At 31.5% G+C, this 14,718-nt stretch overlaps 2 protein-coding genes and 1 long non-coding RNA gene across 3 annotated transcripts; 1 reads left to right on the top strand and 2 right to left on the bottom strand.

Moving 5' to 3' along the window:
- Positions 1 to 1,955: 1,955 nt before the first annotated feature.
- On the bottom strand, positions 1,956 to 3,147 carry LOC133039056 (uncharacterized). The gene is made up of 3 exons (XR_009688588.1): positions 2,924 to 3,147; positions 2,467 to 2,822; positions 1,956 to 2,367 (listed from the first exon to the last, which is right to left on the bottom strand). It is a non-coding gene; the product is annotated as an uncharacterized LOC133039056 (long non-coding RNA).
- A 1,304-nt stretch (positions 3,148 to 4,451) lies between these two features.
- Positions 4,452 to 6,904, bottom strand: LOC133039120 (uncharacterized). Its single transcript, XM_061117938.1, has 6 exons — positions 6,557 to 6,904; positions 5,727 to 6,480; positions 5,245 to 5,415; positions 4,940 to 5,158; positions 4,769 to 4,861; positions 4,452 to 4,685 (listed from the first exon to the last, which is right to left on the bottom strand). The coding sequence occupies exons 1-6, from the start codon at positions 6,721 to 6,723 to the stop codon at positions 4,560 to 4,562; spliced, it is 1,530 nt and encodes a 509-aa protein (XP_060973921.1). The 5' UTR covers positions 6,724 to 6,904; the 3' UTR covers positions 4,452 to 4,559.
- A 6,638-nt stretch (positions 6,905 to 13,542) lies between these two features.
- On the top strand, positions 13,543 to 14,381 carry LOC115724550 (glycine-rich protein 5-like). Its single transcript, XM_030653855.2, has one exon. The coding sequence runs from the start codon at positions 13,697 to 13,699 to the stop codon at positions 14,051 to 14,053; it is 357 nt and encodes a 118-aa protein (XP_030509715.2). The 5' UTR covers positions 13,543 to 13,696; the 3' UTR covers positions 14,054 to 14,381.
- The last annotated feature ends 337 nt before the right edge of the window (positions 14,382 to 14,718 follow it).

The following is a 14,718-nucleotide window of genomic DNA, read 5'->3' on the forward strand; positions in this document are numbered from 1 at the left end:
TTTGCTGGAGGGGAAGGTGATTGTCTAACCCATTTTAGGTGGTAGTTACCTATCACAACCACTGGGGATTAGTTACTTTACCTATTTTTGGGGACTAGTCGCTTAAACATATTCCCTTAAGAGTAGTTACTATCTCACCCGCATACATATATGAACATGTTTGGAATAGGTTAATCTTAGTAAGGGAATGGTAATGTGAAACATTACCTTGTTTGTTTAGAGGGTTTAGCCTTGGAATGTTATTCCCCTATTAATATAACAACCTTTGAGGAGGGTAATATTCATACCTTAAAAAAAGTATGATTGAATTATTACCTTCCATCATATTAATTTGAATAATATTTTTGAATTAATAAATGAATTTAAATACTAATAATATTATCATTTATTATAAATAAAATATTACGATATATATATATTTAGTCTGTGAGATCAGTTTTTTTTTTAACTGAGTTATTTTATATTATTAGCAATAACATATATAGATTTATTATACAAAAAATTTATGCGGATGGTGTACATAAATAACATATCGAACAAAAATAAATAACACAGTGATAAAATATATAGAAATGTTCATTTTAATTAATAAAAAATACAATAAAATCTAATGTTTACTAATTAATAAATATATTTCTTTAATAAATAAATATTTTATTTTTATATGTAATTTACATTAAATAGATATAATAAAAAAATATTTTTATTTTAATTTTTTAAAATAATATATATAAGATTCCTGTACTCAACCAAACAGTGTAATTTAATTAACAGTAATATGATTACATATTACCCTACACAGCCAAACAACAGTTTACACATTTCCCTATAATCATATTCTCCTTTCATAATATTCCCTATAATCAAATTATTTTGAACACCTCATACAAAACGCCCCCTAAGGGTAATAAGTTTACATATTTCTCATTAATTTAGTCTCACATAATTTCATATTATATGAGTTATCAAACTTGTAACGTTACTCTTATTAAAATTTGGACAAACAAAAAGTATTATAAATTACTTCATTATAGTGGAATTAGACTATGAAAAATAGAGGCCACATACACTTACAAATGTATATATTCCAATATATATTACTGTACAACAATAATTTATATATATCAATAACATTTATATATCTCTATTCTATATAAAATATGACTATATAACAGAATTCTTGGTTTATAAAAAATTATTGGGTGAACTATTTTTAAATAAAAAAAAACAAATTATTAGATGTTGCCACATAAAGGATCAGCATCCATGTAGTTAGTTAAACCTAAATATAATTAATCCACCTAAAGTATTGCAATTAATAATAAATTTGTTCATATTGTTTATTTTTTTATTAAAAATTATTTTCAAATTTTGATATTTAAAATTAGTTAAATTGTAAATATTATTTTAAATTAAATTTAAATATTTCCATAGTTTAACCAGATGAGCATTTTCATTAATTCCGAAGATAAATTTAAAACGAATCATAATTTTTTTTTAATTACTATTACAAAATATAATAGTAATATTTATTTTTATTTAAATCACTATTATGTTTTCAAATTTCAATGATTATAACTACATTGAATATTATTAATTTTAAAATTATAATATTAAAAAAAAACTAAAAACTAAAATAAAATTAACATACGTGACTTGACACGTAACATCTATCTAGTAATATACAAAGCTATATATTCCAACACTACTACAAAAACACCCTTTAGAGGCGGTTTTTAAGCCCTTTCAGCGTCGGTTTTCGCGAAATTCGCTACCGACGCTGATCAGGGCGACGCTAAAGGGTTTATATGAACCGACGCCATATATACCCCTATGGCGTCGGTTATTAGCTAGGAACCGATGCCATAGGGGGATATATGGCGTCGGTTCCTAGCCAATAACCGACACCATATGTGGCGTAGCAACCGACGCCAAAACTCCTCAGATTTCAGTTTTTTTCATTTTTTTTAATTTAATTATATTATTTTAATTTTATATTTATTAATTTATATATTATTTTATTTAATTTAAATTACATATTTATTTAAATTTTAAATTACATATTTATTTAATTTAATTATATATTAATTACATTTTAAATTAAATAGTAATTAAATTTGGGTAAAAACATAATTTGATTTCATAAAAGTAATTAAATATTACACAAACATGTAAAATTAGTTAAAAATATTAATAAGTTAATAAATCTAACTACAAGTTAATCTATAAAAATTACATAATGAAGAAAAATTCTTCGACCTTTGAACCTCAATCGTCACCGTGAATCACCGCCATCAATTGTTCGATCCACTTTCGCTGTAGTGGTAACAATTCTGTTTTTGGATCGTATTGCTTCTTACCCCCAAACTGTTAAAAAAATTAAAAATTTATATTAATTTATGTATATGTATATTATATATTTGTTATTATAAAATTTATATACTATAATCAATAATTAAAACTTACAGCTTTTTGATCTTGTATGTAACGGTTGGGGTTGGCACGTGCGACGATGTCAGTGATATATTTCAAAACATAAAAACCGCATTCTTGGCTTTTAGGTTGTCTTGGACAGTTTGCTTATGAAATTCCTTGCCACGGGCCAAGATACTGATGTGCGTCCCCTATATACATGAATGCCCTGTTTGGGAAAATTATATTAGCATTTCAATTCGTTAGTTAATTTAAATTCGTTACATAAGAAGTCATTAAATTATTACCTTCCGATCATTTGTTCTATTTCTTCGGGAATTGGGCGGCCTTTTACAGGGTTTAAATGGATAATTTTCCTTGGCGCAACCACCACTAGCGTCCAATGCATCCTAGAAAATTATATTGGAATATAAGTAAGATAGTATAAAAATAATTTGAAGACATAATATAGAAATGAACAATTAGCACTAAAGAATTTAATAAAGTTTACCCGATATTCCAAGGAATAAAGAACATTTGGTGGTTGTTGTTCATTAATGATAACCAATTAGCCAATCGTCTTGCCGCATCGTCAAAAGACTGACTCTGTTCTTCATCGTTGATCCCATGCACTGTGAGAAGCTCTGGGTCGTAAAACTTGAAAATTTTTCTCAGACCGTTGATGCTCTCCCATATGTGCCTGCCAAAAAAAGTGTTAGTGCCTTATAATAATTTAACTATAATTTGATATAAGGTTAATTAGATTAAAGAAGAGTATACATCATTCCAAAACGGCATTCCACAGTTTGCCGATGTAGTTACACGTAGCAACCTGCTGCAAATCCTCTCCAGATAACGTGATCTGGGTACGCGGTGCAATGAATCCTCGGTAGACAGAAATTGTGATTATATCACGTTTATCTTTGAGCCTTAGGAATTCATGAATCATCCATTTTAGCGAATTAGGGATCAACGCCATCTTCTCTTCCGTGAACAAGTCATCTTCCCGTGCACCACGGCCTTGTGGAGAAAGCATCGGAGCTTTCCCCTTTGACGCATCACGTCTTGAGGGCGGTTGAGCGAGTGGACCCTAAACAAAACAGAACATAATATATATATATATCAAATTTATCTAAATTCTACCGAAATTTCGGCAGCATAACGGTTGTAATTGAATGACCCCAAAATTTGAACATGGTTGTATAACGACAAATAACACATATATAACAGTAGTTTGTTCATCCACCCCACCGCAGCACATATATTCGCAGAACCTACTTCACTACGGATGAATATTGAAGATATTCAAACTCCACTAATCATTAAAAATTAATTTCAGTTGAGAAGTTACCTCGGTTGTTAAAATTAAGTGTTTAGGCCAAGGAAGGAACATCTGGTACACGTCCCTAACATATCTACACTCTTCAATTGGGACTGGGATTTCAGCGTCCTCTTGCAGGATTTCCGAAACCATGATCCGAGCATGTGAATCATCGTAATCCTGGCAGTGAACTTTGATCGTACCCACATGCTCGTACAAAAACCCTCGGGCGACAATATTGTCGATGTTGTCAGAGCAGAGATGTACTTGCTGATTAAGGGTCGTATGGTCATCAAAATTGTATAGGATACCTTGGTCGTTGAGGGAAATAAACTCCTCAGCATAAATTTGTGGTTGTACCTCATCCTGAGGAGCGTATGGTTGTGGAACATACGCCTCACCAGCCACCTCTCCTTCTTCCTCTTGTTCGGTAGCGTTCCTCTGCTGCTTAAGGGATTGGACTTCGGCTTTTAATTTTTCAATCTCCTTCGCTTGCCGAGCCACAACATCAGACACTTCCCTTTTCTTCCTGTCGAACAGTTGAGATGCCCTGGTCAGGAACCTACAAATCATAAAATGCAAATTAGCAACGATTTCATATGTGTAACTAAATAAATAACATTTGAAGTAATAGCATACCCAGCAGCCCTGACACGTCCAGGATGCTCTGGAGTCCCGAGCGCCTGCGTGAGGATATCGTTTTATTTTGGACCTGAATTTGTCCCTGACTAAGCTTCTCCTCTAATTGAGCCTAATGCACGCATATATTCAAGCAATTAGTATATGAATTATATACACTAACTCATGAGTAGAACTCAATTAAGAATTAATATATACTTACTATCTTCTCGGCAATTTCCTTGTCGTAATCAGTGACAAGTTTTCTACTCTTGGTGCGAGATTTAATCCAAACACGGTGGCGGGGAGGATCTGCAACTTCGAGGTCCTTTTTCTACATAACGTTATAACAATGAAATGAGTACCAATTAAATTGTATAGCACATTATAGCACATTAAATTTTAAGTATTACTTACCACAGCTTCCCGTACGTTCACCATTCCACTCCGACCACTTCGATGTCTGGATTGAATTTTTGAGGAACGTTCACGTTGCACCTTACTCAATTCCTACAATGCCAAAAAAATACATTAGATACATGTACTTGTATTTAAGAGTTTATCTTAGTGTTAATATAATTAGCGTACCAGAAATTCAGGAGTTAGTCGACTTTCAACAAATTTGCACCAATCAGCAGCGTCGATCTCCGGGTGCTTTTCAGGGACTTGTGCCAGTCGTCCCAGATCATTCTCTTTCAACGCGGGCATTATGATGTCTTTTGTCATCCTATTCTTGAAGTCTTTCATTAACTTCCCAGCTAGGATGAGACAATCATGTTTGAAGGTGTCCGGCACAATGAACCCCGTCTATTTTGAAGGAAAACAAACACGGTTAGAGTCAACATTTGGAGTAATAGAAAAACAAATCAAAATTCTAACAAATAATAGCTTACCTGAATGTCTTTCCAAACTTTATTTTTCAGAGTCTGGTTGACTTCTTTCCGGTTTTTATAAGCAAACCCTATTGTCTGCCGACATCTGACTCCTAGAGTGGATACGAGCTTCGCATAGCTTTTTCCATAGTATTGACCTTTATCATTAACTTCGAGGGCCACTCTTTTGCCCTGATCCATTAGTTTGGATATTTCATTCATTTGCGTCGGCCCTCGTGTAGGTATTGTGGTTGGACACTCATTTTCTGCTCCCAAATCAGATCCTGATTCCGAGTTCGCCATGTCTACACCATTAACAAACAAACTTCAAAGTTAGCTATATATATAACAAGTAGTGTATATGAAATATTAAAAGCATAAACAAATTGTTAAGTATTCAGGACCATTCACAACCACAATATAAAGTAAGCTATATATCAAGTTACCAATTAGACACGTTTTCTTTTCTTTTTTTGTTTATGTTTGCCTGAATCACAATTGACCCATATTCCCTCATTGATATCGTTTCTAATGTATTCAGCGTTGTCTTCTTCAATGTTACGATCAATTCCCATAAGTTGCTCATGAATTGGTTGTCCAACAATGAAGTCATCGTAACATAAGTCAGCATTCTCCTCATCCTCTTCAGTCTCTAAGAACCTCCTCTCTGGTGTCGATAAAACAATAGACCATTTATCATTAGCCGGATCAGAAATGTAAAAAACTTGAGCTGCTTGGCTAGCCATGATGAATGGATCATTCTTGCTTCCTCTCTTACTTAAATCAACCAAAGTAAAACCAAGCTCGTCAGTTTTTACTCCAACGTTGTTGTCAACCCAAGAACACTTAAAAAGTGGAATTCGGAACGCAAAATAATTGAGCTCCCATATTTCTTCAATGACCCCGTAATACGTCATAGTACCTAAAACAGGGTTTCTATCTTTTGCACTTGCAAAGTTCATAGTTTCTGCGACGATACGTATACCACTATTTTGAACCTCTCGAGCATCATCTCTTGACTTTGTATGAAAACGTTTACCCCTTACAATGTACGCTTCATGCTTTGCAACCGCAAAAGTTGGTCCAAGGGCAATACGACTCAACACATCAGATACTCCATGATTCGGTTCGTTCAACTTTGATATAATGGTATTCCTTAACCACCCAATGAAAGTTTGACGATGTTGGTCTGCAACCCATTTTTGTTTATTTTTTTGATTTCTTGGAACCATTGATTGTAACAGCTCCATATGGTCACTGTAAAACAAGTAAGATAAATCAAGTTATTGTTCATCGTGACTTAAGTAATGTTAATCAAACAAAAGGTACTTACGTTATATATGGTTGAACCTCTGCGTTATTGTTCATCACGACTAATTGAGCTTGATCTAGTTCAAGCTTGGACACTGTCACCATTGTCCCTTTGCCCCTTAATCCTCTATCAACATCATCTGGGTCAGTTCTTGGTTTGCTAATTCCTATTGCCTCAACTCCAGCCATGTACTCTGAGTACCATCACCCTCTTCAGTACCATCGAATGCTTTCTTCTTCCGTCTATCAGGATGATTTGCAGGCAAGTACCGTCTGTGACCCATATAACACATCTTGTGTCCATTTGCCAAGCGACGAGCCGATGTGTTAGTGCAACAAATCGTACAACCTTCGTAACCTTTTGTGCTTAAGCCTGATAAATTACTATAAGCAGGGAAATCACTGACAGTCCACAACAACACGACTTTCGCATTAAAAAATTCTTTTTTAAAACCATCATAGACACGAACCCCGTTCTCATACAATTCTATTAAATCGTCAATCAATGGTTCCAAATATACATCGATATTATGTCCGAGTTGTTGCGGGCACGATATCATTAAAGAAAGCATGTTAAATTTCCTCTTCATCACTAACCAGGGAGGAAGATTGTACATAACTAGGAAGACAGGCCATGAACTATGACGACTACTTAGAGATCTATGTGGATTTACTCCATCCGCAGACAGACCGAGACGAATGTGTCTTGGTTCAGATTTGAATTCAGGATTTATGTAGTTTACTTTTTTCCAACCTTGGGAATCTGCAGGATGTCTAAGTTTTCCATCTTTCACTCTCTTGGTCTCATGCCAAATCAAATTTTCAGAATGTTCTGCACTACGATATAATCGTTTCAGTCGCGGAATCAAAGGCATGTACCACATCACTTTTTGGGGGATAAGTTTCCTATTCTCCTTACTCGTGTTTACTTTATGGCGAGATAAACCGCAAGTCGGGCAATAATTCATGTCTGCATATTCCTTACGATATAAAATGCAATCGTTCGGACATGCATGAATTTTTTCATACTTCAATCCTATAGAATTTAACGTTTTTTTCACTTCATAAGTAGATTCCGGAAAGCAGTTGGCAAATGGTAAGATATCTTTAAAAGCAGCTAAAAATTGAGTAAAACATTTATCGCTCACTCCATTTTCTGCTTTTATGTTGTAAAACTTTACCATTGTTGGTAATCTTAGTTTTTTACAACCATCGAACAGAGGTTTATCAGCATCACTAAGAAAATTATCGAATTTCTCAGGATCATTAAGAAATTCCTCCTGTGCTTCGTTAAGCAAGTCCAATGGATAATCATCGAAATCATTACCCTCGATATCATCTACCCCCCACTTTCCTAATGGATATGGATCATTAGGTAAATGTTCGCCATGGTAATACCAATTAGTATAACTTCTATTGAAACCTCGTAAATACACATGGTCCTTAATCATTGTAATATTCCCTTTAGATACATTACAACAATCTACACACGGACAATGAATACGATCGTGATTTGTAGAATTCTTTAAGGCAAACTCTAAAAATGCATTGAACCCTACTTGAAATCGCAGTGTGTCTCTCTCCTCACGCATCCATGATTTATCCATAACAAAAATCCTATCCAAAAAAATTCAGTATTTAGTAACTACTTATAGCTAGTTACTAATTACACAATGTAACTAACTAAGTTTCTCACAATTTATTCATATTAATTTATAAATTACTCAAATTTTCGTTTTAGATTAGTTCATATTATTAGGTTGTTTTGTTGATTAGAATGTTATTAAAATGTTAAATATTTTTAATAAATAAAATTGAGGGAAAAATTTTTTGGTAAAGCAATAAATGTATTAACTAATATTTTCCCCTTTTAATTAACTTTTGCTCTTTATTTTCTTTGAAAAATAAAAATCCACATTGAACCTCTCAAATGAAAGAAAAAAAATAAAAAAAGAAGGATTTTATATGTTTATTTTGTTAATTTATTTAGTAACTAATTATATCTAGTTACTAATTACACAATGTAACTAACTAAGTTTCTCACACAATTTATTCATATTAATCTAAAAATTACTCAAATTTTCGTTTTACATTAGTTCATGTTATTAGGTTGTTTAGTTGATTAGAATGTTGGTAAAATTAAAAAGTTTACATAAATGTGAATATTATTATTTTTTATGTGACCTAACTTCTTATTACTATGTTATAATTAACTATATTATGAATGGTTTTAGTAAGATTTATCCTAATTCTACCGAAATTTTGGCAGCATAACGGCTGTAATTGGACGTTCCCAAAAATTTTACAAGTGCCTAAAATAACAAACAAAACAGATAAACAATACAAAATTAATCCACCCATCCGACCGCAGTACATGTATTCGCAGAACCTACTTCACTACGGATGAATATTTAAGATATTCAAACTCAACTAACATGCATTGATAATTAATTATATATTAAGAAAAAGTTAGTAAAAGTATATACCTATAATTGCAAGCCCAAATACGCTACACACAAAATTATGCCGAACCCCTATAATATAAAGAAATACAACGAAATTACAAAATTAATTATTTCATAACTTATAACTAGTTATAAAAAATTGTAACAAGTTACTTAGTTACTAAATTATACATACATATATATAATCAATTATATCTCACACTATTATCTCAAAAAAATAAAATTATATCACACACTAATTCAATTTTAAAATTTGTATTTCTAAACTAATGAAATCCCTCCCATGTCATTTTATTCACAATAAATATATATTGCAAAAAATATATAAAATACAATTACAAAATTTATTTTCATAAAAAATATACACACACTATATACACACACACAATATATACACACATTATATACAAATATTCAATAAAATATACAAATACATATATATACTATACATTGTGGTATAAATTATTACCTAATAACCGCAATCCGACGACCACCGTAAAAAATCCCGACACTATACACATAAAACACAATAATATTACTAATAAAATAAAAAAACTCAAATAATAATTTACAAAAACAAAAAATAAAACAATATACATAATACAATAAGAATAGAAGCAATATTTATACCTTAAACGAGATTGAGATTGAACAATTTCTCAACAAAAATGGGTGGCCGGATTTCACACCCAAAATTTACTATTTGGGTTCGGATGACACTTTTAGAGGCTAAAAAATCAAAACTTTTTAGGTGTATGTTATTAAGTATCGAAAATGGAGGATTTTAAAAAAAAAAATGGGCTGAAATGGTTGAGAAATGGGGGAGATAGGGTGGGGAGAAGGTGGTGGAGGCGAGGGTTTTGGCTGAGAAATGAGGTCTCTGGTTTTTTATTTTCTGGGTTGCTGAGTGAAGTGGGGAGGAAGAAGAAAGGTCGAGCAAAGATATACTCTGATCGACCCTATGGCGTCGGTTCCTTCATAGGAACCGACGGCATAGGGTACACGTGTCGACGGTATGTACCCTATGCGTCGGTTCCTATACAGGAACCGACGCCATAGGGTAGTTCAGAAAAAAAAAAAAATTTCCAACCGCCTCTAAATGGTATAATGCAATTTTATACCTACGGTTTTTATCAAAAAACCGCCTCTAAATGTCAATTTCGAACATAGCGGGTATTTTCACACCCTTTAGCTTCCCTTTTTATAAATAGGGTTGAAAAAACTGCCTCTAAAAGGCTAATATTGTAGTAGTGCAATATATATTATTGTACAACAACAAAGTGAAACGACTTGTTTTTGTCGTTTGTGTTTTTTTATATACTATTTGGTATTTGTTATTAGTAGGTGTTCAATGCTATAATGATGTGGTACCTAATAATTAGTTAGTAATTTTTATTTGTCTTTTGTGTTTTATTTTTTATAAATAATCTTTGTACTATTTTTTAAAAAATAATTTTTTGTACTATTATTGCTATGTGGCACCTTAAGGTGCTCAATACTATACCGATTCACATACACAATAATTGGTTAGCAATTTTCTAAACCTTTTTTTTATATACTATTTCATACTTGTTATTGGCACTTAAGGTATTCAATGTCATACCGATATATGGTACCCAATAATTAGTTAGTGATTTTTTTTTTGTCTTTTGTATTTTATTTTTTATAAATGATCTTTGTACTATTTTTTTAAAAATAATTTTTTGTACTATTATTGCTATGTGCCACCTTAAACTGCTCAATACTATACCGATTAACATACACAATAATTAGTTAGCAATTTTCTAAATCTTTTTTTTTATATACTATTTGATACTTGTTATTGGCACTTAAGGTGTTCAATGTCATACCGATGTGGTACCTAATAATTAGTTATTAATTTTTTTTATCTTCTGTGTTTTATTTTTTATGAATGATCTTTGTACTATTTTTTTAAAATAATTGTACTATTATTGCTATGTGGCACCCTAAGGTGTTCAATATTATACCGATTCACATACACAATAATTGGTTAGTAATTTTCTAAATCATATTAAATTAAAATTTACGGAAACTAAAATGCACTAATAACTAGATGTTACCTTTTGTAGTACTTGTTTACAATTTTTTTACAACAACTTCTCTGATTTTTTTATTTATAATTTTTTATACAATTTTTTTGTTGGTGAATTATTTTAATTATTATTAATAAAATATTATTATTTTGCATCTTACGATATATACCTAACACTATACAAATATACGACACTTAATAATTAGTTAACAATTTTTTATGTTATCATATATCACACTATAAATGTCCTTCTTTAATATATAATTTTTTTCAATAATCATTTAATTATATTGATGAAAGTAAAATATATAGTTATAACACAAGTTTTGACAGAGGTTACGTGCATATAGCACTGGCACGTCTTCCACAACCCTAGTATATGTCACTACAAAAAAATTTATTTTTAGTCACAACAAAATTTGTAACTAAAAGTAAAAAAAAATTGTGACTAATTATAAATCATCATGCCTATGTTGTGACTAAAAGGTCTGTGGCTAAAAGTAGTAGTCACAAAAATTATAATTTTTTGTGACTAAAAGGTTCGTGGCTAAAAGTATTAGTCACAAAAATTATAATTTTTTGTGACTAAATGTATTTTTAGTATAATTTTTGTGACTAAATGTATTTTTAGTCACAATACTTGTTGTGACTAAAACTAAATTAGTCACAAAGAACTTTTTTTGTTGTGACTAAAAGTTACATTTAGTTACAAAAAAATTTATGTTTGTGACTAAAAAAATTGTCAATTTTTATAGTGTGTATATATATATACATATAAACCAATCCTTATTCTATATAATCATTTATTTTATATCAAACATGTATTTGAGGCATACCAATCATACTCCACTAGAGTAACTGAGTGGTGTATATGATCATGAATGATCTGAATACTTAATGGGTCGGCTGCACCATCCCCAAACCTATCCCCACTCATTTACCGGCCTTAATTTATAATATGTGCTGATAAAAAAATTAATATTTGCTCTTTAATTTTGTTAGTATTATTATGGTTAATTAGGATTTTTGCGTTGTGAACTTTGACATGTATTAAATTATGCCCCCTAAACTTTTAAGGTCGTTAAAAATGCCCCATGAACTATTGACATGTCTAAATTATGCTCCAGACTTTGATATCTACCAAATTATGTCTCTCGAACTTTGACATGTACTAAATTATGGTCCTTCAACTTTCATCCATGTTAAACTTTTTTACTAAAATTGGACAAAAATCCTTAAATTCAACAATCTCAATAGTTCAGGCGGCATTTTTAACGACCTTAAAAGTTCAGGGGGCATGATTTTGTATATGTCAAAGTTCAGGAGCAAAAATCCTAATTAGCCTATTATTATTAGACACTTTAAATTGTCCTATATTATATAAAAGAGAATTTTTTATTTTTATAAATTTTTTTGGCAAAATTTACAAAAATATGGCTTTTATTCAAAATAAATAAATAAATAAATAAATAATTTGTGATAAGAATTAAAAAGGAAATTAAAAAATAAAAAATAATTTATGATAATTAAAACAGTAACCAGTTTTCTTATACTATTTTTCCTTTACAAAAATATTTTTTTTTTTTGAGTAATTTGCGGCAAAGTCCCCTCAACTATCAATTTACTTGCAAAAAACCATCCAACCTCATATTTTGGTGGGAAAACCCTCCAAAGTACTGTTCTGTTTACATTTTTAAGGTGTCGTCTGTCCAGCCTAGTTAAGTCCTAATTTTTCCCACGTGGCAATGACATGTCACTAAAAAATTATCCTACATGGCCATATTTTACAAAATAAAATTTAAAATAAAAATAAAAAAATTAAGAGTAATTTGCGGCAAAACTCCCCCTAACTATCAATTTACTTGCAAAAAACTATCTAACCTTAAAGTTTTTTGGATGGTTTTTTGCAAGTAAATTGATAGTTGGGGGGGTTTTGCCGCAAATTACTCTTAAAGTTTTTATTTTTATTTTGTAAAATATGGCCACATAGGATAATTTTTTAGTGACCTGTCATTGCCACGTGAGCAAAATAATTAGGACTTGACGAGGCTAGATAGATGGCACCTTAAAAATATAAACGGAACAGTACTTTGGAGAGTTTTCCCACCAAAATATGAGATTGGATAGTTTTTTTGCAAGTAAATTGATAGTTGGGGGAGTTTTGCTACAAATTACTTTTTTTTTTTTCCAGTAAAAAATCCATATAATATTATAAGTAGTTAACAAACCAAAAAATACACCAATAACATGACACTATGTTAGACACAATCTCCTTTAGCAAATATTTTAATGAATAATTGAAATAAATAAATAAAACCTTATTATAAAACGAGAAAGACATAGGTATGGACCAAAATCGTCACGCGCGTCACCATTACTAGCATGCCACACAATATACAACTAACTTTTCTTTCTTGTACATTTTACACGCTTTGTCTCACCAAACCCTACCTTTCTACATATTATTCTCTTCTATAAATACCACTCATTAATTTTCTAATTCTAATCACTACTACTCTTCATCTTAAAACAACTCTCTAGCTCTCTCTCTCAAACACACACACACATTACATTTTCTTCTATAGATTATTATAAGTTATATTGAACCTACTCACCTATATCTTATAAGTGATATTATTATATTATGGCCTCTTTCAAGTGTTTGTGGTTCATAGCTTTAGTAGCATCAAGCTGCTTGTTCATGTCTTCAGAGAGTCGAATAGTGGCAAGAAAGGAGTTAGGGTTAGACCTTGGTGGGTTGGGAAACTTGGGGATTGGAATTGGAGCTGGGATAGGGATTGGGCTAGGTGGTGGAGGCAGTGGTGCTGGAGCGGGTTCGGGCTCTGGATCCGGTGGCTCGAGCTCTTCTTCGAGTTCTAGCTCCTCTTCTTCTTCATCTAGCTCGGGTGGACGTGGCGGGTCAGAAGCGGGTTCTTCTGCTGGGTCTTTTGCCGGGTCCAGGGCCGGGTCGGGATCTGGTAGAAATGGGGGTGGAAAGTGAGTGAGTGAATATTAGTATATTACTTGTTTTGAAAGCTAATTATTAATATTAGCTGGAGAAATGGAACAAGTGTTAGTTTACGTATGTGTACTTTATATTTGCATGGTTTGATCAAGTGTCAAGAATAAATAAGATTTCGTACGTGGTGTGTGTAATTTTTATTTTTATTTTTGTGAAACTAAGATAGTCTTCTTTATCAGTCCATATGTTGTACTTAGATTTTGTTTGGAGTTTGGTTTACTTTATGATCAATATATTAATATATTAAATATAACAATTTGTAATTAAATATTGATGTTTTATGAATGGGAATAAGTTATTATAATAATATTGGTCTCTATGTATATAAATATAATACAGTATATATATGGTTGGCTATAATTTTTATTTCTATTTGCATATAATATTGTTGGGTTTTAAAGGCCACAATTAACCCTACACACTTAATCACACATTAGCATATATACTCGGGGTAAAATTTAACCCTTTCTAACCCAAAACACAGTAACATGTGTGGATACAAACTTTCCACGATATTCTTTCGGTCCAAGTGAACAACAGTACCAACACAAATGCTAAAGTTCGTTTCTTTGATATTCTGAGATGAACCTCAAAAAATCCCAAGGGTTAGAAACAAACAATAATAATTTAACCGACACTACAAA

This window comes from Cannabis sativa, chromosome 6 (genome assembly GCF_029168945.1).
Source record: "Cannabis sativa cultivar Pink pepper isolate KNU-18-1 chromosome 6, ASM2916894v1, whole genome shotgun sequence".
Lineage (NCBI taxonomy): Eukaryota > Viridiplantae > Streptophyta > Magnoliopsida > Rosales > Cannabaceae > Cannabis > Cannabis sativa.

Bases quoted from the DNA above. Each gene is read 5' to 3' on its own strand.
- LOC115724550 (XM_030653855.2), top strand. From the start codon at position 13,697: ATGGCCTCTTTCAAGTGTTTGTGGTTCATAGCTTTAGTAGCATCAAGC.
- LOC133039120 (XM_061117938.1), bottom strand. From the start codon at position 6,723: ATGGCTGGAGTTGAGGCAATAGGAATTAGCAAACCAAGAACTGACCCA. The intron at 4,862-4,939 runs GTACGCTAATTA...TTGGCATTGTAG, and splicing joins GACTAACTCCTGAATTTCTG to GAATTGAGTAAGGTGCAACG. The intron at 4,686-4,768 runs GTAAGTAATACT...AACGTTATGTAG, and splicing joins TGAACGTACGGGAAGCTGTG to AAAAAGGACCTCGAAGTTGC.